This window comes from Bactrocera oleae, chromosome 2 (genome assembly GCF_042242935.1).
Source record: "Bactrocera oleae isolate idBacOlea1 chromosome 2, idBacOlea1, whole genome shotgun sequence".
Taxonomy (NCBI): domain Eukaryota; kingdom Metazoa; phylum Arthropoda; class Insecta; order Diptera; family Tephritidae; genus Bactrocera; species Bactrocera oleae.
This window is the reverse complement of record NC_091536.1, coordinates 68,169,453-68,195,323: the sequence shown is the minus strand read 5'-3', so window position 1 is coordinate 68,195,323 and position 25,871 is coordinate 68,169,453. Positions and strand designations below refer to the sequence as shown.

Below are 25,871 nucleotides of genomic sequence, written 5' to 3'. Positions count from 1 at the left end.
AGTTCGGATGTAACCGAACATTTTATACTCTCGCAAAGTCAAATGGTATACTCGTTTGAGATTTCTTTGTGGATTGACTGATATTTTCGGTAGAAGGTCAACTATAGGCACTGGGGTCCACATATTTAGTACTTAGGGGCTGTAACAGTTTTGGTTCGATTTAGACAATTTGGCCACAAGGTGGCATACTTTAATCGCATTGTTCACGCAAAGTTTTATCGCGATACAGTCATTGTTGCCTGATTTGCATACTGGAAAGTAAAAGAATCAGATGGAATTTAAAATGGTGTTATATGGGAAGAAGGCGTGGTTGTAGTCCGATTTCGCCCATTTTCGCACTATAAGATAGAAATATGAAAAGAATGTTACGTAATTTGGTTGAAATCGGTTAAGCAGATCTCAAGATATGGGTTTTCACCTAAAAGTGGGCTGTGCCACGCCCACTGTCTAATTTTGAACGCGGTTCCTATAAAGTCATCTTATACCATCTCAGAGATAAAATTTAATGTCTCTTGCGTGTTTAGTGCTTGATTTATCGCGCTTTTAGTAGTTTTTAACAGTACCGTTATATGGGGAGTGGGCGGAGTTGCCATCCGATTTCAACTATTTTCACACCGTCAATAGAAGTGCTAAAAACATTTGCTTCTAGTGAATTTTGTTATTATAGCATAAGCGGCTTAGGATATATGCACATTAAACCTATTAGAGGCGGGACAACGCCCACTTTTAAAAAAAAGTTTTAACTGAAGATGCCCTTCCCTAATGTGATCCTGTGTACCAAATAACAGTCTTGTATCTTATTGCGGAGCTTAGTTATGGCAAGTTATTTGTTTTTGATTAATGGCGTTTTGTGGGCGTGGCAGTGGTCCGATTACCATCTGCAATACCAACCATCTTACGGTACCAAGAAACATGTCTACCAAGTTTCATAAAGATATCTCAATAACGGACGGACAGACAGTCACCCGGATTTCAACTCGTCTCTTCATCCTGATCATTTATATATATATAACCCTATATCTAACTCGATTAGTTTTAGGTGATACAAACAACCGTTAGTTGAACAAAACTATTATACTCTATAGCAACAGGTTGCGAGAGTATAAAAATGCACCCAATGTAGATTAAAATATTGCGAATTTTCTGTGTTTTTTTTTTTTGTAGTAATTTTTCAAACAGTTGAAGTGCGTTGGCAGAAACCGCCTCTGCGTTTTTTAGAAATCATAACGGTCCAAAAAATCGCTTTTCAATGACAATGCCAGTTTATTTAGCGCACCGTTAAGACACTTGTATAAATATTGGTTTACATTTTCTGGTACAAAATGTTGTTATTTTGACCCACAAACGTCACAACAAGCAAGTCTGCTCTCCATTATGCAATACAAATGCGTTTACACTTGCTTGTGGCGGTAAAAGTGCAAGGAAGTTAAACAAAACGGTAAATAACGACTAGCGCAAAACAGAAATAAAAGCGCCAGCAAAATGAATGAGCAATGCACGGCACTGATAAGCAACATGCGCATGTGCAAGCGTCGATTCCCGAGATGCTTGTTTGTGGCCTTGTGTGCGCTTAACACATATTTGAGCGCCCGCGCCGACTTATTTCTTTTTTATCTTTCTTTTTAATATTTTTTTGATTTTTTTTTTGTTTTTGCCGAAGTTCAAGTTTGCTGCGCGAGTCTTTCGTTTTTCGCAGTCACACCAACAATAATAACAAGCAAAATAATTTCAGTAATTCCGCCTACTTGCGCGCTGGTCAACACTTTTACTACGACGTCGTTCTTCGCAAGCGTCGCGAGCGCATTTCATTTGCTTTCTTCGCGTAAAATCGGAGATTCGTAAATTCGCTGGCTCACTCACAAACGCACGCACCGCTGTTCGCTTCTTAATATTTTGCTTCCTGCATTAATTTCCGTTGATTTTTTTTAAATTTTTATTTTTTCACAATGGTTTTTTTTTTTGTTATTTTTGTGTTTTACGTACGAATCACGTTTTGGCGCTTACGTTTTGCATTTACACAGATATTTTTCAGCGTTGCGTTTCGCCGCTTGATCGTAGCTGTATGTGCTTTACCTTTGGCAGTCACCGTTCAACTGAGGCTGTGGGCTGCTCATTTATGCGTCAAATTGTTGTTAATAGCGTCTGGCCGCGCGATCGAAGCGCAAATTGACAAGTGTGCGCCCGCTCGCGGTCAACGAAATATTTAAATAAAATTAATATAAACAAAACGTGCATACGCATAGGTACATACATACATACATATGTATTTTTGCTATATATATATGCATGTTTTTATGCTTCTATGTACATATACATATGTATATAGTCATATAGGACCTAATACATATTGTTGAGTATGTAACCGAAATGCTGCAAAAATAATAATAATTTCCGTAATAAGCGTCCAAGAAGCGCATAAAAATGCTTTTTTATGAAAAATATCTAAAGTGCGAATAAAAATGAACTTAAAATTGTAAAAAATTAAATTATGTTGAAAAACTGTAAATTTAGTTATTGGTCTTTAACTTGTTTTTACCGCATACCATAAACGCTCAGAATCTGACCAAGACCTCAATAAATTTAATTATTGCCTGAAACTTGTTTATAACTGTTTCCATAACTATTTTCAATATTCTACAAACGGTACAAATAAAGTAGCGCTGTAAATAAAAACACTGCATATTCGGCCATGCGAATCCTTGATCTATAACGAATCCCTTTCAATGAACTTGACTGCTTAACGAAGATTGCGGCTATGAAAACCGCTCAAAGCAACAACACACATTTCTTATACTTTATTACGCGCTTCTTAATGGTAAGTGCATGCAAAATATTTGCAGAAAAAATATAAATTAGCATAACAATTGACATAAATAAATAAAACAAAAAGTAAATAAAAAGTAAAACGCGCTAGATACAAAGAATATAATTAAGTGGGCAAAGCAATTTAGCAGCGCAGCAAACTCTTTGACGTCTAGCAAGGCTATGCCTTATATAATGAGTTCAAATGCATGTTTGCCGAGCTTGTTTAAGCGTAAAATATAAATAAATATATTAAGTATGAAGAATTATGTTTTCAGTTAACAAATTAGTATAATAAAAACGATAAATTTAAAGATATCTAACCTAGGTATAATTAGGCAATTAACATAATATTAAACAAAAAAATTATTTTTTTATTCTGAGCATTAAAAATAAATATTATTGACATATCGTGCTTTGTTCAATGCTATATAGCGCAGTTGTGAAATTAATATCATAATAATAATTATAATTTATTTCATGATAAACACAAATACGAGTATTTGATAGAAAATAAACAAAAAACAACAAAAACAAAAAAAAATCGTCAATTTTTACGGTTTTGCAAATATGCAAGCTTTCTATTAAAATATTTAGCGTATTTGGGGTAAAGCAGTCAGCAGATGCTGGTTTTTGGCATTAAAATAATTTAATAACCACAAAAATGTGTGGAGCTACTTAAATTTAATTGCACATAAAACAAAATAAGAATTATAATTAGAAAAGTTTTTTAAAAATTAAAAAAAAAATTAAATAAAAATTTGAAAAAAAAAATTTTTAAATAAAAAAATGTAATTAAAAACAAAAAAATTAATTAAAGATAATAAAAATTAATTATTAGTAAAAATAATAAATATATAATATATTTATGTAATTATAAATAAAAAAAGAATAATAATAATAAAAACAAGAAAAAACGCTAACTCAGCTGCACCAAAGCTTAATTCCTTTTTTGTTTGAATGGCAGTTATATACTATAGCGACCGCATCCGATAAATTTGTTCAGGGATTGTAGCGTTGAATAACCAAATTTCGTAAAGATATCTTGTGAAATGAAAAATTTTCCATACAAAGACTTGATTTATCTTTCAGTTTGTATGACAGCTATGTATATGCTATAGTGATCCGATATCGGCGATTCCAACAAATCATCAGCTTCTTGTGCAGAAAAAGACGTGTACAAAATTTCGTATCGATATCTCGAAAACTGAGGGACTAGCGCGCATATAAACAGACGAACAGATAGACATAAATGAAGTCAGATCATCACGCTAATATTTTACGTATACTTATATAATATATTGTATATAATTTAAGTATATTTATATATTTTTACTATAAAGGGCTTTTTCTTTTGAGAGATACAACCTGCTCAGAGTCTAAAAAATATGTGAAAAACAATAAAAATATATAAATAAAAAAGTTAATATATATAAAAAAAATTTTAAAATAATAAAAAATAATTTAATAATAATAAAAAAAAAATTAAAAATATTTTAAAAAAATATTTAAAAAAACCTCAATAACATCTTTGATAAAAAATTTGCTTTATTGATTGCATTTAAAATAGTAAGTATGTGTTTCAATACTATGTACGTAAAGATACTGACAGAGAGCGTAAGTTAAAATAAATACAAAGTGGTACGAGATGTATTACAATATGACATTATACTATAGACTTAATATTATAATTAATTTAATAAAACATTTTAATTTTTAATTTACTACAGGTTCTTTTAAATACTGCTAATTTAGCCTAGTGTCAAACCTAATATAAGCTTGCACATATTTTACATTTAAAAAAAATTAAAAACAAACAAATGAGAGGAATGTTAACGACTGCAACGCACTTTAAAATAAATAAAGTCAGCACTTTTTATTTGGTAATTACAATGGCAACGCATTGTGCCTCAATATTTTCGCCAGTATTCATATTTTGTTATGGCCATTCATCGGTTGATAAATAAGCGCGCTCATCATGTACCGTATGAAAACTTAAACCATTACCTTCAGGCTTATGCCATGACGGCAGTAAAACGCTCCGCCAAAATGTTCTAAAAAGTAAGTAAGTTTAAATTGCCATCTTATTTGATATTTTTAGAGCTTTTTCACAATAGCACACATTACTTACCGTCCACGCACCAAGCCCAAAAATAGTTTCCAATTTTTACGCGCGCCAAAATTATATGGATTAACATAAATTTTGTTTTCTTTAAGAAAACGTTCGGTTTCCTCTTGATTTATGAGCGCCTCAATGCTAGTTTCACCGCGTGTTATCAATTTGGCATGCCATATGGTGAGGGCACCCAGAGCTAGTACAGCAGTTACGTTCGTAGTGGCCATAAATATTATAGCACGACGCCTCCCCATTGTGTATGAGCCATCGTCTGAGGTAGGCGGTGTGGGCAGTGCATGCTTGGCAGGCAGCAATAGGTCATCATCGTACTCGTGTGCATGAGTCTGCAATTCATGGGAAATTTAACGATGCGTAAACATTCAAAAATAACATAAAAGTAATTTTTTTACCACTGGTATAATGTGTCCACTTAAATTGAATTTAACTGGCTGGCCTTCTAATGGTTCCGATTCTATCCAACTATCACCATGATCTAGCCATATATGTTTATAGCCGATTTCAAAGCCAAAAATTATTAGAAAGAGACAACCGAGAGTGGTGTAGGCCATATAAAGGAAGAAGTAGCGATGATTGAAGAAGCCGACGCAATTATTCAGCCACGCTAGAATAAATATGTACACTAACATGACACCGAGCTTAAGAAAATTAACTCTAATTCATTTGTGTCAATATAAACAATAAGCACAAATATAAAACTAATTTCAACAGGACGTCAAATATTAATTTTCTGTTATAAGAGAAACTTAGTTAGTGTCTGCATAACGCTGTGAAATACTTACGGCAGTGGTGGTCCATTTTCAGTACACATTTGTTGCAAATGGAGCAATGGTGTGTACGTGGTGCTTTCGGTAAATGACATTTTTTACAAATCTTGCGCACCTCGAAGGAGCCATCACCCTACAATGCCAAAAGCTAAAACAAGTGCTTTAATATTTAATATTTACTTACGATTTTTGGGGGATCACCGGGCGGTGTAATTACACCCATTACATAGTGGAAAATGACATTTAGCAGTAGCCAGTTGCCAATAATCAGTAAAAACACAGTAGCTTTGGGACTTTTGTCCCACCAAAACGGTAAACCAATCCAATAGGCAATCACAACTACTGCAATTGTCAATCCCGTTACAGCGAATATGAAAAACTATGTGAACAAATTAATTTATATCAATTGATAGGCCAACGAACACTCACTGGTCCTAATAAATGTGTGTAGTTGTCGACGAACCAGAACATCGGTTCCAAGCATGTGTCTGAATCAAATTCTGTAATGAGTCTGCGAAACCATATCTTTGCATAGCTCCAACGAGCCCGATATCTAGTGCTGAAAACACAGAAGTTTTTTATGTACTTGATATACATACATTAACCACCTACAATAATTTTTTTAATTCGCTACTGTAGCGCCACTTAAAACGAGTCATTTTTTTGTTAGAAGCACCAAAATTTGAGAGTTATCCACAATTAATTTATTGCGATTCAGTTCCTCATCGCAAATTTTCTAGACTTCGGTTATCATAAACAATAAACAGCTGATTTGGGACAAACGGGGTTCAGACGGAGTACATTCGAAAAAACTCAAATTAAAATGTTTCTGCATGTACTCGTAATTTTAATAATTATATCAAAAAATATGATTGAATTAATCAACATTTTAGAAATTTACTGATTAAAAAAGTATTAATAAAAATTTAATAATATCGAAGCTGGCAGTTGGGCATCACTTAAATGTGGTGAAATCTACTTACAGTGACATAGACAGTGTTCATGTGTCTCTCATAAGACTTCATAATTTAGAAAATACCTTTCAATGTTTTCGAAAATATACTCATATGATCTCTAGATTTGCATTTCTATGTGAGAGATAGATTTTTTTTTAGTAATAAAACACATTATAACTAGTTTTACATGTGCGCATACATATGCTACCTATGGTGTGTATAATACCACCACAAGAAGAAGAAGAAATGTAAAAACGAAAACAGAAAAGAATTTTTATGAAATCAGTAAAGCAAAAAATTGGTAAATAAAAATAATTTGTGTTTGATAATTTTTTGGAATCAAACGTAAATGGATCTACAAGAACCTACAGGTAATAGACCTTACTATAATTTGACGATGCCAGAACAACAAAACATATTTTAATATTCTATTAATTTGCACTACGTTGTTCTTTTATTTAGGAGCATTAAATACGGGAAGTGCGGGGGACGACCAAACTACTGAACCGACTGCGATAATTATTATTGAAAATATTGCAGCTGAGCCACCAAACGAAGGCCGTAATGTTGTGGCTTCCCTAGAATCTACGCCAAAACCGCTTGTAGAGGGTAGTATTGAAACCGATATAACAGGAACAGTAAATACAGTTGTTGAACAGCCGTCCGTAACAATATCGACAAACGAACATTTACAAAACAACATTGCCGATACACAACCAGACACGGAGTGCGACCAGCAGCCAACAGGTGCTAGTACAGCACCCATTGCATTAAATGTTGAGGCGACCCATTCAAACCAGGAGGAAATTAACACACAAGAAGATGTGCAAATAATAGACAATAACTTAATGCCTGTTTCAGTAGCTACCAATATGGATATTGAAGCTGACCAGCAGCAAAGCCTTGGAAACGCTGAGGTACAACAAGCAATTGAAGCAGATGATATATCGTTAGAGGAGCTTGCTCAGAATAATAACGAAAACGAAGATGAAAGTAACGATGAAATCCGTTTTGATCCCTCACCGCTAATAGAACCACTTTTAGAAGACGACGAAATGGGCGAGCAAGGTGTGGACGATGACGTTGATGATCAGCCAATTCCGGATTATGAAGGTGAGGATAACTTAATGCTAGAGGACATTTCGGATGATGCTTCAACTTCACCAGATGCTGTCTTTAATGGTTAGTAACGTCTATATTTAAAAAGTATGTGAGAATTTCTAAAATTTTTTTTTCATTGCAGATGACCAAATGCGCGCTGCTTTTAGTGAAATGCTTGTACAAAATAGACGTGGTGGTGAAAACTTTATGCAACGCTTACGTAGCGCTTTCTTTACTATGGAACATAATAGAGAACGTCGACGCATTGAAACGGAAAACAACGAAGTCGAAGTCGAAGTGGAAGAGGCCGAACCCGAAAATCCTGTAAGCTTTGACACAAGTCTACCAGCTGAACATTCATATTTGGGCGAGAATATGGACCGTGTGTCTGGCGTGCATTATTTGGAAGTGGGTCAACAATACAATTTAATGCTTTTCATGCATCAGCACATTTTATTCCCCGGCGAAGTGCTGCCCTTTATGATCTCTGGTTCGATTATCGAGTCTGACATGAGCGCACAAAACGGTTTACTTTTTGGCGTTTGTTTCCCCACACTCTGCAACAGCGAGGAGATAGATGATAACTTTTATGGAGTCACTTGTCAAATATATGAAAAGGGCACAGACGAACGCGGCAATACACTGATCAAATCGCGTGCTTTACAACGTTTTGTCACTAAAGGCAATCAAGTAACTGGGTAATAAAGTGTAATACTAACTATTGTTCTATTTCACATAGTCAAATTTTATTTGCAGTCCACTATCATTTATAGCCGCCCATCCTCAATTCAAGGTATATGGCAAAGTTAGAATACTTCCCGAAATTTATCTACGCGAACCACTTCAATGCATTGATATGGGTTCACTTAATCGATTTCGTGATATAAACTCTATGCGCGAAAGCTATAAACGTTATCAAGCCGCCACAACAGCTTGGCCAGCACATATTTATAACTACTACAGCATTACGGCCATAGTGGAAAAGGCGCGTACACAATTGGCACAGCACAAGATCGACACAATGCCCACTGATCCAACACAGTTATCATTTTGGTTGGTGCGCAATCTGCATCTGTCTGATAGTCTAATGAAGACTATATTTTTGACGGATTCGGTTAATATGCGCATGAAACTCATATCGAATACATTTACAGATGTAGGTTGCATTGATTTGACAATTTTTTTTATATATAATTTTATTTATTTTTTAACTTTTTTATACAGGATTCGGTGTTTAGTTGTCGATATTGTGGCAATCGCATTGCGAATTGTCAACAACTCTTCGCAATGTCCAAGCATGGCGTGCAAACACAATACTGCAATTCGGGTATGATTGGATAAATGGATTTGAATATAATATATTTTAACATTTGTTATTTTGTAATCATAATTGCAGCTGGTTATATACATGAAACGAACACCGTCTATCAACTATTACCGGAGGCAATTACATATAGTGGTCAGCCATCCTCAAAATTTAGCTGGTTTCCTGGGTAAGGCAACTGAACTGCATATTATTAATTTTCAAGTACTAATTTAAGCTAAAATCTCAACTTACAGTTATGAATGGCACATTATTGTCTGCAAAATTTGCTCACGTCACATTGGCTGGAAATTCAAGGCGCTCGAACCGAATTTAGTGCCGAAATCATTCTTTGGCATCTCCAGCTCCAGCGTACGTATTACTTCACCAACACCCGAGAACACCAATACACGTGCTGCTGTTTTTCAAAGCTTGATGAGATTGGTGCGCCGCGAGATGCAATGAATTTGGCGAGTGGTGAAGCGTTTAAATTGCAATTGCCATTGTTGCGGCATGAGGCGCCATAATCGTCCACATCGACCGCAAGAAAATGAACTAAATATTATAGATTTGGTATGACACTATGCGTTTAGTGATGTGCCGCATTTGGTTTGTCAAATAATTAAAGACAAGTAAAACGTTTCACCCAGGATGATATACAATTTTCTATATACATATTTAAGCGGTGCTAATATTCGTATAGAATTAAAAATTACACTCCTCGGCCAATTAGATCGCCGAGATCTTGCAGCGAGTAGCGAGAAAACGCATCAGTAACTTCAAGTGGAAAGCCCTCTGATTACTATAAACAAGAGGGAAAGCAAAATTGAATTTCACTTTGGATTATTTTTATAAGAAACTTAAAAATTTGTGTGGACTTTGATCTATATATTAAGTATATTAAAATACTTCATTGCATAATTTCACTTTACTGTGACATGTGGATTAAAATTATAGTGGAATGACAATTTTTGCTAACACAAACTGCGCTAAGTTCTTGAAGGCGAGTGACAAAGTTAATTTTCAACGCCGCTACGATTTGTTTTTATTAGTTTTAAAACTCAAATAATTTCTTTTCAAAGCCAAAACTGCAGCTATTTAAAAAGTTTCTAGCGATTTGCATATTACAATAGTGCAACAACTTATAAGTCATGAATAAAAACCAAAATTATTAAAAGATAAACAGCCATTTGTTTTAGGCTTACTCATTAGCGTAGTCTATATGAAATATTCGTTGAATTGATGTGCAAACACTGATGGTAATTACAGTGATGTATTGAATACATAATAACTTATTATATTTAAACTAATAAGATTACTCGAAAATCATTAAAAAATAATTTGCCAATAACTCAGTGAAAGATGTTGAAAGTTTCTGGGAAGGGAAAGGGTAATGATGTCTTAGAACACTTCACAATTAAATATAAATACACTGAAAACTTACAGTTTTGCAAAAGGGACAACTGCCAAAAGAGACACTAAGAAAGTCCTTTCCGTCAGTGAGCGTGTTGAACCACTCTTTCAAACAGGCCGCATGATATATCAGCGTACATTGTGGGTTATCACATGAAACAATTGGTATTTCACCTTCCTCAAGTTGATACGAGTAACAAATATTACAAAATTTTTGCTCTGAGATATTAACTTCACCATCAACATCCATCCAGCCGCTACCAGGCGGCATGGGAAAATAGCAGATGTCGAAAATACGCAACAAGTTCTTATGTATATCCAACTCAGCATCCCATTCGCTCAGGCCATCACTTAACGTACGTCTCAACTCTTCGACAGCTTGCGTGGGTCCTATTATCTGCACTGACATCGAACTAATTGGTGCGAAGGGATCCGACAGCACTAATTTGATAAAGACACGCTCACGCAACACAAATAAGCGCCAATTATGTTTGGTCGAAACTGGCGGCGTTGGCTGCACAACATAGCACAATTCATCAATATCGGCGAAATTTTCATAAAACGGCTGTAAATCTTGCAAATAGTTGTGGAATTGTTGCACCATTGCAGTTAGGTTGTCATATTTCTGCAGCTGCTCCTCCCATGGCACACAGTCGGGTAGACTATGTTCAGTTATTCGTAGTGTTGGGAGTTCTACTTGTAAATGATGTTGTTCGTATGCTGTGAATTTAGAGAAACGCAGTAAACTGCATGCGTCATTTAGCTCCAATAGATAATTTTGTGGCGCATAGAGCGCGGCTATTTCGCTATATATATTGGAACTTGCTATTTCTATACTTTTGGCGTTTGGGCTTGCTGCATTAATGTACTTTGCTTGTAGTTGTGGCAGATTCTCCATTAAATCATATAACGTCCAATCAGCTTCTAAATCTTCATATCTTAGTCTTGTAAATTTAATTTGTTGTGGCAGCAATAGTTCCAGTTGCGCTTCCTGTAGTTTAGGGAAATGTGGACACATCACTTTTAAACGGTACCACTTGCCCTATAAATTTGCAATATTATGCATTTAAATTCATTATTGATTTGTAAAAATTCATACTTTTAGTTTTACTGTCCCTTTGGCATTGGAACCGCTTACAATTATGCCGGGATAGCGTAATATAAAATCGTCCCATTTTCCAGATTCTGGCATCGAAGCATTCAATTTGATTTTTGATTTAATTTCTTATATTATTGTCGGCTGCTAAGACCAGGGCCTTATCCATTTCAATGATCTTTGATGCGATATTTACTACAATTTTTCTTTTCCTTATGAATCGTTTATAAATTCCCGATTATTTACAAAATTTATTTAAATGTAAATTTCGCGCTTGAAATACATTCGACCTTTAGAGTGTTGCCAGAGTTCTAAGCACATTTTTAACAAGTAAAATTCAACCTTTTGTGGTATATTTTTTAACTTTGGTAAAAAGCTAGTTCTATTGTTATGTTACTATATACCATATACAATACATATGTGTGTTTACAAAATATATTAATTTTATCACTAAATTTAAAAAATATGAGTATTTAAAAAAAAATTATTGATGCGTTAATACTATATTATAACTCAATATAACTCTAGACAGTGGTTTAGAGGTTATAAATGGGTTAAATCAGCCGAAATGATATGACTAAAAATTTATAAATAATTATAATATATACCTATATCAATAAATAATTTCTAATTTTTGCTTTTAAAATCATTCATTTACAAGAAGCTGAAAGACAGTATAAAAAATGGTTCAATACTTTTTTCTAAGAGCCACCGTTTCTGGGATAAAGAGAATGTTATAAAACCCACATTTCCACGCCAACTATGAGGTACTGTACTTAGTGCGTTTTTTACAACTTTTTGAATCGTTTTACAAGTATATCGGCATCGATGGCTCTTAGAAAAAAAGTATTCATTTATATTTTTTATAAACATATAATTTTATGTTTTTTTATGATATTTCAGAGGTATTTTTATGATAACACTTACTATTTCGTTGAAAACGCAAAACCCCATGTTTTCACCTTTGACCACATACCAGAACGATGAGGAGCTTAATATATAAATTTTAATCGTGTTTTGAACCTATTCACTCACTTTGATCTTGCCGTAAATTTATGTATCTTTGAATATCTAGATTGACCGGACTATATACAAGTACATAATAAAATTTATAAATATTTCATATATCCAGTTCATTTTCAACTTAAAATCTCTGCACCTTAATATCGGTGACGAAGCAAGCCACGGAGTCCTGGTTTTTATCAATCAAATCCAATTCTTCTTTTACACCGACTTCTGGGCAGGACGAATCAACGTCGAAGTTGAAGTTGTATACGACATCCTCGGATTCATCGATGCGACATCAGGCACCATACAAAAAATTGCGGCAGACATCGGCAAGATCATCGGGCAGTGGGTAGGGCACTGTCAGCCCCAAAGAGGTGGCATGGACCACAGCTCTGATTTATTTGATATTATCGTGATTCAGAATTAAATAATATTTTTGAAAATCTTTTCTTGTAATAATATTTGTCAGTTTGCACTTACTGCCCACGAAGTTGACTTTCATGATCGTTGTACTGCGTTTGACCACGCTGCAAGGCATGCTATCGCATCTCTCAATTTTAACACTTAAAGGGAAAGGTCTACCATTTTTGCCTGAAATGCAGGCATTTTTTATAATATTTGAATTATTTATAAGTTTAAAGATATATGTGATTTTCTGAAAAAGATTATGATGCCTGAAAACATAAAAATGAGTCACAGTTTTACTTTAAGGACTAACATCCTCTTTTCCGATAATTATTAAATTAAATTTCACTTATATAGCCTTAAATTTGTGGCCGAAACCCCGGCTAAGAAAAAAGCCAGACACAAAATAGTAAAACGAAACATTTTAACTCTCAAATAAATTTGAATTTAAATTTAGTAATATCATCTTTTATTTGCAGAGTGTTCTGTGGTATCATTCTTCAAGCAGTATCAATAGCAACTGATCTATGACATTTTAAATAACGGTTTTTAAATAGTGAAGACGACTAAGTGCGTTTTCTGAATCACCATGTTAGTTTCATGGCTGCATGTGTTGACCATCTGTTGCAAGAATGTTCGAGTAAACATGCAGGTGTTCCGTCAAACTTATGGGTGTAAATTAATAACAAATTACTGGAAAAGAAGTGATAAACATTTGGACAGCGATTTAAACTAAATAGGTAATAATTTCTTATTAACATACTTATGGTTTTATTATATTATAGAAACCTGATTTACGATCCGATCGGGCCTTTAAAGTTTTGCAACCGAAAACAAAGTTTTATCTGTTCTTCTTCTTCCCAAATAGTCAGGATCCATGGTCTTTGTGAAAACATAATATAGAACTCCTGTAATCAGATCTTATAAGTCGCCAAAGCCCCTTGAGACCAATAAAAATCTGCTTAGGCGTTTTATATTTCCCACCAGCTAAGATGAGACACTCAAGAAAGAAGTGTTGAGATGTTTCTACCTCCTCTCTTCCAGCTTCTACAACAGGCATCCGGTAAGATTACCAACTTAACCGCGTGGACACCGATAGGGCAATGACCACTTGGAATACTAGAGAAATGCTAGCCTTATTGAAAACGAAGAGCTCACTAGATCTCATGCGATCCATTTTGTGCTAAAAGGATCTTGCGGCAGCGCAAGAACTAATGGCAGCCCAGTACTGCTCAAACTCCCGGGAAGGCCAGTTATCAGTAGTACAACGCGTAAATAGAGGAGTTAAGGGGTAGTTTCTTACCAGCTGACTCGATGCATTGATAGCGAAGTTATGCATTACTTAACGTACGGTTAGTGACCAACTACGAAGCAGTAGGTCTACAGCTGCCTGAATGACAGCAAATTGTTAATTTAGTTCTATGAGCTGTTCTTTGGGAAATTTCTTCATTGATACTGTTTCAACTTTGAAAAATATTGTAATCATCATTTCTAAGATCAAGTTCGTGTAGTCCAAATAGTGTATTTATTGAAAATATCAAAATTTCCAATATGCTATCCAGATTAACAAAATCTACCAGACCTGTAGATCATTCACAAAATAGTCGGATCTACGTAATCCGAAGTTATTTAACCAAGGACTGCAGCATTACTTAAATTGTTTCGGAAAACAACTTAATCATCGTGGTAAAACAAAATTTCTATATTGAGAGCGCTATTTCGATTAGCGTTGAGACCTGATAAAGAAAAAAATGGTCGAACTAGAAATAGAACACATGTGGTTGAACGACCTTTGCCAGGTCACATTTTGCTCAAAAATTTCGGTAAATATATAATAAGCTGCTGACGATCTTTTTGTGGGGTCATTTAGAAAGTAAGAGTTCACCAATAATTCTGGAAGCACTGACGAGTTTAACGCGAACATTCGTGCCGAAATTATTGGGTAATTGGCTAAGTGTCCGTGATGCTCAAAAATGTAGTGGAAACTACGCCGAAGTGTGCGGAACTTGCTGTGGTCATTGAAGCTAAGCATTTGCTAAAATTTTGATGAAATACTCCAAATAGATTATATTTTTTGTCAAGGACGAATTTGAATAAAAAACACCTCTAATGTTTATTCTTTTGGTTCCTGTCCATCAATTTTGCTGTTCAGTAATAACTCATGAGCGCACATCGTTGGTAGGTGTTTATCTTTCTATCATCATTGCAGCAATATCGTCTTTACAAGATAATAATTAAGTTGATTTCTTAACGTTTCTTTGTCTCAAAAATTTTTAAACACAAAAGTTACACAATTTCGAATTATCTCGAAGATTCGAAATCAAATTATTTCGGAAGAATTTTAGCTAAAATGAAGCATTAAATAATATTTTAGTGATAAATACAACTAAAGGCAGACCCCCAACTGTAAATATATTTCCGAAGCAATTGGATCATAAATCAGTACTTTATTGTAAATAAACAACTTTTGAGGAAATTATTGCATTTAGCTTAACATAATGCCGAAGTGCTTATCACTTCCTTTCTGTCAATGGGCTATTAGGTTACCCTGATAAATGTACGGAACACCTGTTTGTTTACTCGAATATTCTTACAACATATGACCAACACCTGCTGGTGATTCAGAAGCCGTACTCAGTTGCTTTATGCTATTTAAGATTCGTTATTTGGACGGTTAGACATCAGTCGCAGTTGATATTTTTTGAAGAGTGCTACTACAGAGCACTAAGTGTTAGAAAAAGAAATATTTCTAATTTAAAATTCAATTTTATTTAAAAATAAAAATGTTTCGTTTAGCTATTGTGTGCTTGGCACTTTTCTTGGCCTCGGTTTCGGCCACGAATGTGAGACAATGTAAGTGAAATTTTATAATAATCAGAACGGAAGTTAAAGTTCGCTCTTAGGTTATAGTTATTTAAATGTTAATTGCTTTCTAAAATTTCAAAATTCTAAAAACTATATTAAACAATTTGATTTTTTTTCAATTACCATCCTGCGAATTTAGGATAAACCAGTTTAACATTTTTGTTTGATCTTAATTTACATACAAATGTTAGTAAACGAGACTCGAAGCGCCGTTATGCTAAAGGGCCATCTCGATAAGCAATTAAAGATTGCTAAAAATCTGAATTGCTAGCAATACTGCAAATGGAGACTGCATATTGCTAATGTTTAGCAATTGATGTTTAAATACATTTCATGCACTACATTGCTAGCTATGAACTGTCATTTTGGTGGTTTGACAGAGCTGTTTTCATTTGCACACAAATTTTGTACATGCTTCGGTCGCATGATGCCAGCAAAGATGAAATGCCAATGTTTTATGTTTTGTTGCGTAAACTGTAATTTAGCAACATAATATTTAAAACATAAATTTTAACCAAACATGGAAAACAGTAATTAAATACATACATACATACACATGTATGTATATGTATGGTTAATATTTTACTGATAATTGTTAGCATTTGTAAATATCATTGCTTTTATTTAATTATTAAATTGGTAAATAAACTTTATGCAACGATTATTTAAGTTTTAAAATATGAAATCTTTTATTTCCAAAAAATACATTTGTAGATTTCAAAATCATCCTCATAAAATTTTTAAAAGGTTCTAGAGCTCAAAGCGCTATATCAGCTCGAACATATCTACATGACGCCATTTCGGGAATGATTATTTCATGATGGCAAATGCCCACATAAGAACATTGCCAATTTCAATAGCAATTTATTTGACAGTTGGTTAGTAATGTACATTCCCTGTAATAAGATAATACACAACCTATTTTGCAAACATATTTTTAGGCATGAGCTTTTCGCTTACACACACTAATCTTCCTCAACTCATAATTAATTCAAATATTACAAAAAATTTTCTGCATTTCAGGCAAAAATGGTAGACCTTTTCCTTTAAGTGTTGAAATTGAGGGATGTGATAGCATGCCTTGCAGCGTGGTCAAAGGCAGTACAGCGGTCATGAAAGTCAACTTCGTGGGCAGTAAGTGCAAACTGACAAATATTATTACGAGAAAAGATTTTCAAAAATATTATTTATTTCTGAATATTTCAGCTCACGATAATACCAAATCAATCAGAGGAGTGGTGCATGCCACCGCTTTGGGGCTGACAGTGCCCTACCCATTGCCCGATGATGTTGCTGATGTCTGTCGCAATTTGTTGTATGGTGCCTCATGCCCCATCGATGAATCCGAGGATGTCGTCTACAACTTCAACTTCTACGTTGATTCGTCCTACCCAGAGGTCAGTGTAAAAGTAGAATTGGATTTAATTGATGAAAACCAGGAATCCGTGGCTTGCTTCGTCACCGATATTAAGGTGCAGAGATCTTAAGTGAAATATGGACTGGAAATGTGGAAAATGTGTAGAATCTTATTCATGGAAATAATATGTTAATAGTAAAAAATAATAAAATATATATAAAATGGCTAAAAAGTAATTGTAATGTTTTTAAATAAAGAATTTGAGGTCGTTAAAAGAGGTTGCCATAGTGATGAAATGTACATGGAACATAGTGGAGTCGACATACTTATGTAGTTATATACAATATATGTATGTCCTTTTATAGACTTATGGTACTGAGTTTACATTTTAAATTCTTCTTTAAACCGTTGATTTTACGTTAAAATAAATACATAATTTTATGAAAATATTCTTTCTATATTTTTTGGTTTTCTACTCTCGCAACATGTTGGTACAGAGTATAATAGTTTTGTTCATATATATATATATATAATAATTTTAGTAAGTTTCATTCTGATTTCAAGTCCAGGTCATTTTTTTAAAATTAGTTCTCTTTTGAAATGTCACTGACTAACCCTAATAGTGATTTTTAGCCAACAAGCTTATCACCCGCTACCGTGTGCGATGAATTATGGATAATGCTGATAAGTGCTTCTGAAACACCTGCAACCTTTCAGCTCAGCATTCATCACTAGTCCAAGTGGACGCAAATTTAAAAACAAGTTTGTATTGTATTTATGACTAGTTCTTTTATTTGAAATAAATTAAGCCAGCATGTGGTATTTAAGTAGTGTAAATAACTCGCTTATGCGTCAAATAGAGTTGGTAATTCCGAAGGAGTACTACGCCGTTGGATTCCATACATTTCAAAAATAAAAAAATCACTTTAAGTTTTATAAAAAAATTCATCGAGGATGTACCGTTTGACCGTAATGTGTCTAGCGCTTTTGGTGGCTACTGCAGCGGCGACAAAAGTGAATGAGTGTAAGTGAGTTGTTAGAAAGAAAACCAGTGCCTTGAAATTATAAAAAAAAAATACATAAAAAACGGAGAAAAATGTTTGAGGTTTTAAATATAAATATATATATAATTAGCAAGCAAAGAAGTTGAATTCGAAAAGTGCTTCTAAGCAACTTTCCCTTTTTATCGCTATGAACGCTAAACGTCTAAGGTCCCACTACTAAATTTACAATTTATTATTTCATACAAATTTCATAAATATAGTAATAAAATATTAATTTTTTTAAAGAATTTGATCTCGCTTTAAAAACATTAGTTAAAATATGTTTAAAAATTATTTAAAATTCATCCAATAATTTTTTATTAAAATACTACTGGAAATATAACCTAAATGATTGCTAATCATTGTGTTGAGATATCTGTAATACTTACATGGGTCCCCCTTTTGATATTTACAATTACATAAATTTACAATTACTGTCACATAAAAAGTAGAAAATATCTCAATGCCATAAATAAGTTATCGCTAATCTATTTCTTAATCTACTAATGGTAGTGTAGACAGCAAATAAACCGATAGGGTTTGGGTTCTCCGGATTTTTTCAATTCAAGTGTACTCATAATTGTTACTAGTAATTTTCGTGGTGTTTCCATAAGAGCAGTAGATAGATTTCACATTGTATCCTGCTAGGAAGTTTCATTTGACACTTCTTTTATATTACGAATTCGTAAGAAGTAGTGGAAAATCGACACTAGATAATAGTAATGAAAACGTAGGGAATTAACTGGGGACTGACACCAATAAATAGAGCGATTGCTTCGTATTTATGAGCATTAATAATTAAATAAATTTTCAGAGAGCTATAAATTATAAATATAAACTGTTTATAACAAATAGCTATGGTTGTAAGTAGAACCGTATAACTCTAATATTTTCAACCAGATTGGGTATGTGTGAGTTAGCCGATTTTTGGTACAGAGTTGCCACATGTGAAGATCACACAGGCAATGGAATTGATTGTATGTGTTCAAAAGTAAGCAGTTATCTGCTCGATATTTCTCAAATTTTCTCTGCAAGGAGCCTAACAATCTTCCCCACTAAATCCACTATATTCACGAACTGCACGAAGTCTGGAGAGACTAGATCTCTAGATCACAGTCGATGACAATAAAATTCCGACTGTCAATAACCCTAAGATTTTAGCTTTGATTTGGTCGCCTGGATGTAGTGAAATGCAAACAAAGAAGCTACAGATGTGTTAGAACACTGCACTCCATATAATATGCAATGTGTAAGGATGCCTCCTGATGTCTCCCCATAATGCTGGAAAACTCCTACTTATTGAGAATTGACCCCGACAATATCAAAATATATAAAATTTGACTCTAAATTGTGCGGAAAAATCTACCAATTTCCGAAATGATAAACAAGTGCGCCTGCATATTAACCTCGTCTATAAATTTATCGTTTCTGATGTTATGCTTTAGAAAGTTAACGCAATTATAGTATTACGAAAAAACAGTACACGCGGGGAGTGTAGTTAGTAACAGATTAGTCCATTTTCCTACTAAAGATTCAGCAAATGAATATGGCCAATTATTGCAATATTTCAAATTTTAAAATATTTCATCTAATTAACAATCTCTCATTTTTGGTATTACAGGCAAAAATGGTCAGCCATTTCCGCTAAGCGTTGAAGTGGAGAACTGTGAAGATTTGCCATGTGATGTGCACAAAGGCTCTACGGTGGTGATGAAAGTACATTTTTTGGGCAGTAAGTAAAAAAAAAATACTAAGGATTCTATATCGCAAGTAATAAATTATTTAACAAACAATTTTTTATCGCATTTAGCACGCGATAATATTAAATCAATCACTGGTGTGGTCCATGCCACCACTTTGGGGCTGACAGTGCCCTACCCACTGTCCGACGATGTTGCCAATGTGTGCAGTAATTTGTTGTATGATGCCATGTGCCCCATTTATGAAACCGAAGATGTCGTATATAGCTTTAACTTCTACGTTGATACCTCCTATCCAGAGATCAGTGTAAAGGTACAATTGAATTTGGTGGATGAAAACAAGGACTCCGTTGCTTGCTTTATCACCGATATTAAAGTACGCAAGGCAATTAGTTAAGATTTGAAATTAATGAGACAACTTTGTAAATAGTGGATATTGGTATTCTTTAAATGTAATGAATGAAATTAAATGTATACATTTTTGTTAGTTATAGTTGGCATCACTGAAAGAGCAAACCAAATACCAAGTATATGTACATAATTTACTTTCTTATGTATTACAACTGTTACTCTATACTATTGTTATTTTTACATACTAAGTACAGTTTTTTGTTCACTTCAATAAAACATTTTGTATCGAACGGACGTCTTTGAATTAAATATTCTAACAAAGGTTATGGGCCCAGACCCAACACGTGTTTCGATATAGTCGCTTCAGTCAGAAAAAAATCGGTCGATATAATTAATATCGTGTATTTTTTATGTAATTGTTTTATTGAAAATAAAAATGAGCGGATCGGTTTTAAATATTGAAAAATTAAATGGTGAAAATTATGAGAGCTGGGCTATGCAAATGAAAAGCCTCTTAATTACCATGGATTATTGGGAAACAGTCATGTCACCTGTACCAGAGGATACATCTGGAGAAGTTAAGATTAAGTGGTTGGCAAACGATCAAAAAGCGCTGGCAACTATTACGTTGTGTTTGAAACCGTCGGAACTCATTCATGTGAAAAATTGTGTACATGCTGCAGAAGCATGGATTAAGTTGAAAGAAATATATCGTGCAAAAACACCATCAAGAAAAGTTAATTTATTTAAAAGTCTGTTTCGATTCCAAATTAAAAATGACGAAAAAATGGCAGTTCAAATTAATAATTTTTGTAGCATCGCGGAAAGTCTGAAAGAAATGGACATTGCTGTACCAGAGGATCTCCTATGTGTTTTGTTGTTGTGCAGTTTGCCAGACGATTTGGAGAGCTTTGTTGTTGCTATTGAAAGTCGCGATGATTTACCTTCATTAGGTCAACTCAAGGTGAAAATATTGGAAGAGGAGCAGCGTCGAGGAAGTCGGGTAGACAGCAGTGGAGCTGAAAAAGTGTTTGCAGCGAAAATAGAAAAAAAGAGAAGCGAGAACGCTGGAAGGTCAAACTACACCGGTGACAGCGGCAACAACTTAAGCATCAGCAGCAGTACGAGCGGTAATTACAACGGCAGAAACAATGAAATTCGAAAGAGAAACATTCAATGCTATGCATGTGGGCGGCGCGGTCATATTAGGTCAGAATGCAACAGTAGATCTGCACAAGCAAAAGTAATGAGTGTATTTGGAATAAAATTTAGCACAAACAAAAACGTGTGGATTTTAGACAGTGGTGCTTCTTCTCACTTGTGTTGTAACGGGGAATTATTTAATAAATTAGAAAAGAGCACACAATCCGTACTATTGGCATCGGGTGAAAGTGTAAATGCTCAAGGCGTAGGTGATGTATTTCTACAGTCGGGAAATACGGAGATCACTCTGCGTAATGTACTTTTTGTGCCGGACTTACATTCTAATATTTTGTCGGTCAGCAAAATAATTAGTTATGGACATTGTGTGACATTTGGTAAAAATACAGCGCGTGTGGTAGATAGCTACGGTAAAGATTGTTTTGAAGCTAAATTAATTGCTGGTATATTTTGTGTTAATATGAAAAAAAGGCAAGAACGTGTATTAACAGTAATTCAACTTGAAGAGAATAAACGTTGGCACTCACGATTTGGTCATTTAAACTTTCATGATTTGGCAACATTATCAAAACAAAATATTGTGCGCGGTATGAAATTGAATTTTAGTAACGAAATTTCCTGTGTTATATGTGCGGAGTGTAAAATAAAGGTTAATCAATTCAAAACTAATAAAACTATTTACACTAAAAATTGCTTAGAACTTATTCACTCCGACATTTGTGGACCGATGCGTATATCGTCCCAGAGCGGTTCAAGGTACTTTATAACGTTTATTGACGATTTTTCTAGGTACATTTCTACCTATTTCTTAAAAAATAAGTCAGAAGCGCTGCGTGCTTTTAAAGATTTTGTAACGCGATCAGAAAACCGAACCGGGCAAAAAGTGAAGAATATCCGCAGCGACAATGGGCGCGAATATTTGAGTGGCGAATTTGAAAGTTTTTTAAAAGAAAAAGGTATCAATCATCAACTTACAACCAGTTATACGCCACAGCAAAACGGAATTGCAGAGCGGGCTAATAGGACTTTAGTGGAGATGGCTAGATGTATGCTAGCTGAATCAAAATTGCCGCAGTGTCTGTGGACAGAAGCTGTCAATACAGCTACGTACTTGCGCAACAGATCTCCTACAAAGCTGCTAAAGAAAACTCCATACGAATGCTGGTTCAATAAAAAGCCAAATGTTTTACACTTGAAAGTTTTTGGGTGCGATGTCGTGTATTTAGACAAAAAACCGGGTAAATCGAAATTTCTTCCAAAGGGTAAAAAATGTTCATTTGTCGGTTATTCAGAGCATTCAAAGGCGTATAGATTATACAATAAAATTGATAAATCTATAACTATTTCTCGCGACGTTATCTTTTTTGAAAAATCATTTTCATATCACAATGTAGCTGGTGAAACTGGTGAAGAGTTCGTAAGTTTTAACGTTAAAACAGGTGATACCAGCGCGGGTGCATATACTAACACAAGCAAACAAGCTAATTCTGAGCCAAGTATAGTGGGAAGTGATGCAGATTCAGTTTCAAGTTATGAAGAAGAAGCTTATGTTCCAACAGCTAATGTTAAACGCAAGAGAGGGCGTCCAAAACTTATGAGAGAGGGAAAAGTCGGCAGGCCGCGAAAAAAGTATGCGAGTGAACAGTCACTAGAGTTGTTAAGTCAGGTAACAACTTGTGCACGTGATCCGAAAACTGTGGCAGAAGCAATGTCAGATGGCTGTTCTCAGTTTTGGAAAGACGCGATGAAGTTGGAATATGATTCTTTAAAAAAAAACAATACGTGGGAGTTGGTAAATATACCTGAATCGAAGAATATTATTGGGAGCAAGTGGGTGTTCAGTACAAAACGGCACGCTGATGGAACTGTGGAGAAACACAAAGCGCGTTTAGTTGCCCAAGGCTGTGCCCAAAAATACAAAGTTGACTATAGTAATACTTACTCACCAGTAGCACGGTACTCTACAATCAGGCTAATTTTGGCGTTATCAGCGCAGCATAAATTATTCGTCAACCACATTGATATTGTGGCAGCGTATCTCAACGGGGAACTAGAAGAAGAAGTTTTTATGCGGCAGCCGGAGATGTTTGTAGATAAAGCTAATCCACACAAAGTATGTAAGCTCAAAAAAGCGTTGTACGGACTAAAACAAGCAGGGCGGGAATGGAATCGTAAAATCGACGACATTTTACGGAGCATTGGGTTTGAAAGAAGTTTCACCGATGGTTGCGTATATCATCGTATAAAAGCTGATAACATCGCCGTTATAGTATTATACGTTGATGACATGTTGGTAGCATGCTCTTCAGAAAAGCTGATAGAAGGCATAGTATCCGATCTCAATGCAAATGTGGAAGCCATAGATCGAGGCCCAATCCAGTATTTTTTAGGCATGGAAATTTCGAGAGACTATCCATGCGGAAATATTCAGCTTCATCAATCTCGTTTTACAGAGGAGCTATTGAAAGAATGGGGTATGTTCGATTGTAAATCATCATCAACTCCGTTGACATGTGGAACAGTCTTGATTAAGTGCGAAAATAAAAACTGCAGTGAATTTATCGACACACAGACATATCAGAGTCTCATTGGATCATTGACTTACTTAGCCATGATATCTAGACCTGATATCGCTCACACTGTTTCAAAATTGTCTCAATTCAATTCACATCCCCACAATGAGCATTTTGTAGCAGCAAAGCATGTACTTCGTTATCTAAAAAGCACAACGAAAGGTATATTGCCCTATATTTCCAATAATGATTGTTTAGTTTGTTTCACAGATGCCGATTGGGGGTCCGATGCTACGGATCGAAAATCATATAGCGGCTATGCAGTCTTCTGTGCTGGTAGTCCGGTAGCGTGGGAGTCAAAGAAACAAACGGTAGTATCATTGAGTTCAATGGAAGCAGAATATGTAGCCATGTGCCAGGGATCCAAGGAAGTTGCCTTCTTAAGGAGTCTATTAAAGGAAATTGGCTTCCTTTCATATGTAAATTCTGCTACTAAATTTTTCTCGGACAACCAAGGTGCGCAATTTGCAGTGAAGAATCCAATAGTCCACAAAAGAAGCAAACATATGGATATCAAGTTCCACTATATACGAGAGAAATTCAACAACAGAGAAATTGACATTCAATATATCTCGACTGCAGAAAATGTAGCTGATATTTTCACGAAATCTCTTCCAAAAGAGAAACATAAACGTTTTTGTAAATTGCTCAACATAAGGTTCTGTTAAATACCTATGTAATTAGAGTTTGTTTTTCTCATATGTAATTAATAATGTGGATTCAAATGTTAAATGAATATTATTTTTTTTTGTTTGAAGATAATTTGGTTTGAGTCGGAGTATGTTAGTTATAGTTGGCATCACTGAAAGAGCAAACCAAATACCAAGTATATGTACATAATTTACTTTCTTATGTATTACAACTGTTACTCTATACTATTGTTATTTTTACATACTAAGTACAGTTTTTTGTTCACTTCAATAAAACATTTTGTATCGAACGGACGTCTTTGAATTAAATATTCTAACAATTTTTTTAAAGGGTAAACATTTTCTTTTAATCGAGCTGGCATCGGCCTTTGATATGTTGGATCATAATAAAGATTGTTCAATAGGTGTGTCGTTAATTATACTCTTACCTAAAACTAATCGAGTTAGATATAAGGTTATATATATAAATGCTCAGGATGAAGAGACGAGTTGAAATTCGGGTGACTGTCTGTCCGTCCGTTCGACTGTGCAAGCTGTAACTTGAGTAAAAATTGAGATATCTTTATGAAACTCTGGCATCTGCTTAACCGATTTCAACCAAATTCGTTACATAACATTCTTCTTATATTTCTATGTTATAGTGCGAAAATGAGCGAAACCGGATTACAACCACGCCTATTTCCCATATAACACTATTTTAAATTCCATCTGATTCTTTCACTTTCCAGTATGCACCAATGAATGTGTCGGGGTAAAACTTTGCGTGAATAATGCATTTACACACACACTTACCTTGTGACCAAAAATTGTCTAACGCGTACCAAAACTGTTCAAGTACTGAATATGAGGCCTCTAGTTGACTTTTTACCGAAAATATCAGTCAATGTGTAAGATAGATAATTGAAATTCATATAATATAATAAATAAATGAAACTATCGATAATAGTATATTTGTGTCAAAAAATGGGATCAGAAATCAGATCAATACTTCCTTCAATATAAAGTTTTGCCAACACCTGAAGTAATTTCTCGGTTACATCCGAATTTAGAACTTCCTTACTTATTTTTAATTGCATTTTTTTATTCACAGATTACTGAACAAATTTGATATGAAAACAAGAAAAAACGTTAACTTCAATTGCACTGAAGCTATAATACCCTTCACAAATACTAAAAATGCTTACAA

At 34.4% G+C, this 25,871-nt stretch overlaps 6 protein-coding genes across 11 annotated transcripts in view; 3 read left to right on the top strand and 3 right to left on the bottom strand.

Annotated features, from left to right (window-relative positions):
• The window catches only part of LOC106617316 (carboxylic ester hydrolase), a 33,341-nt gene extending 31,188 nt beyond the window's left edge, over positions 1 to 2,153 (bottom strand). Inside the window, exon 1 of one of the 5 annotated variants that reach the window (XM_070105555.1) lies at positions 2,074 to 2,153. The gene's annotated coding sequence lies outside the window, so the exon portion shown is untranslated. Of the gene's footprint in view, positions 1 to 1,307; positions 1,713 to 1,745; positions 1,964 to 1,983 lie in introns of those variants that run through there. The other 4 variants (XM_070105552.1, XM_070105554.1, XM_070105553.1 and 1 more) reach the window with 4 other exon arrangements.
• Positions 2,154 to 4,332: 2,179 nt separating this feature from the next.
• Positions 4,333 to 6,488, bottom strand: LOC106617310 (palmitoyltransferase ZDHHC16A). The gene is made up of 7 exons (XM_014234412.3): positions 6,316 to 6,488; positions 6,133 to 6,262; positions 5,888 to 6,082; positions 5,719 to 5,836; positions 5,329 to 5,540; positions 4,934 to 5,262; positions 4,333 to 4,856 (listed from the first exon to the last, which is right to left on the bottom strand). Exons 1-7 carry the CDS (start codon positions 6,360 to 6,362, stop codon positions 4,742 to 4,744), a joined length of 1,146 nt encoding a protein of 381 aa, XP_014089887.2. The 5' UTR covers positions 6,363 to 6,488; the 3' UTR covers positions 4,333 to 4,741.
• On the bottom strand, positions 6,183 to 11,896 carry Fancl (E3 ubiquitin-protein ligase Fancl). 2 transcript variants are annotated; one of them, XM_070105551.1, is made up of 3 exons: positions 11,576 to 11,896; positions 10,508 to 11,518; positions 6,183 to 6,262 (listed from the first exon to the last, which is right to left on the bottom strand). In XM_070105551.1, the coding sequence occupies exons 1-3, from the start codon at positions 11,666 to 11,668 to the stop codon at positions 6,257 to 6,259; spliced, it is 1,110 nt and encodes a 369-aa protein (XP_069961652.1). In that variant the 5' UTR covers positions 11,669 to 11,896; the 3' UTR covers positions 6,183 to 6,256. The 2 variants fall into 2 exon arrangements, with proteins under 2 accessions (XP_069961652.1, XP_014089888.2); XM_014234413.3 differs by lacking the exon at positions 6,183 to 6,262 and adding an exon at positions 10,084 to 10,438 and having other exon boundaries at positions 11,576 to 11,895.
• On the top strand, positions 6,794 to 10,424 carry ohgt (E3 ubiquitin ligase component cereblon). The gene is made up of 7 exons (XM_014234410.3): positions 6,794 to 7,030; positions 7,122 to 7,841; positions 7,903 to 8,458; positions 8,517 to 8,916; positions 8,985 to 9,087; positions 9,157 to 9,253; positions 9,321 to 10,424. The coding sequence occupies exons 1-7, from the start codon at positions 7,009 to 7,011 to the stop codon at positions 9,526 to 9,528; spliced, it is 2,106 nt and encodes a 701-aa protein (XP_014089885.2). The 5' UTR covers positions 6,794 to 7,008; the 3' UTR covers positions 9,529 to 10,424.
• A 3,783-nt stretch (positions 11,897 to 15,679) lies between the features above and the next one.
• LOC106617286 (NPC intracellular cholesterol transporter 2) lies at positions 15,680 to 17,443 on the top strand. The gene is made up of 3 exons (XM_014234375.3): positions 15,680 to 15,838; positions 16,874 to 16,984; positions 17,057 to 17,443. The coding sequence occupies exons 1-3, from the start codon at positions 15,769 to 15,771 to the stop codon at positions 17,335 to 17,337; spliced, it is 462 nt and encodes a 153-aa protein (XP_014089850.1). The 5' UTR covers positions 15,680 to 15,768; the 3' UTR covers positions 17,338 to 17,443.
• Positions 17,444 to 18,052: 609 nt separating this feature from the next.
• Positions 18,053 to 20,433, top strand: LOC106617298 (NPC intracellular cholesterol transporter 2 homolog a). Its single transcript, XM_014234387.3, has 3 exons — positions 18,053 to 18,231; positions 19,872 to 19,982; positions 20,061 to 20,433. Exons 1-3 carry the CDS (start codon positions 18,162 to 18,164, stop codon positions 20,345 to 20,347), a joined length of 468 nt encoding a protein of 155 aa, XP_014089862.1. The 5' UTR covers positions 18,053 to 18,161; the 3' UTR covers positions 20,348 to 20,433.
• The last annotated feature ends 5,438 nt before the right edge of the window (positions 20,434 to 25,871 follow it).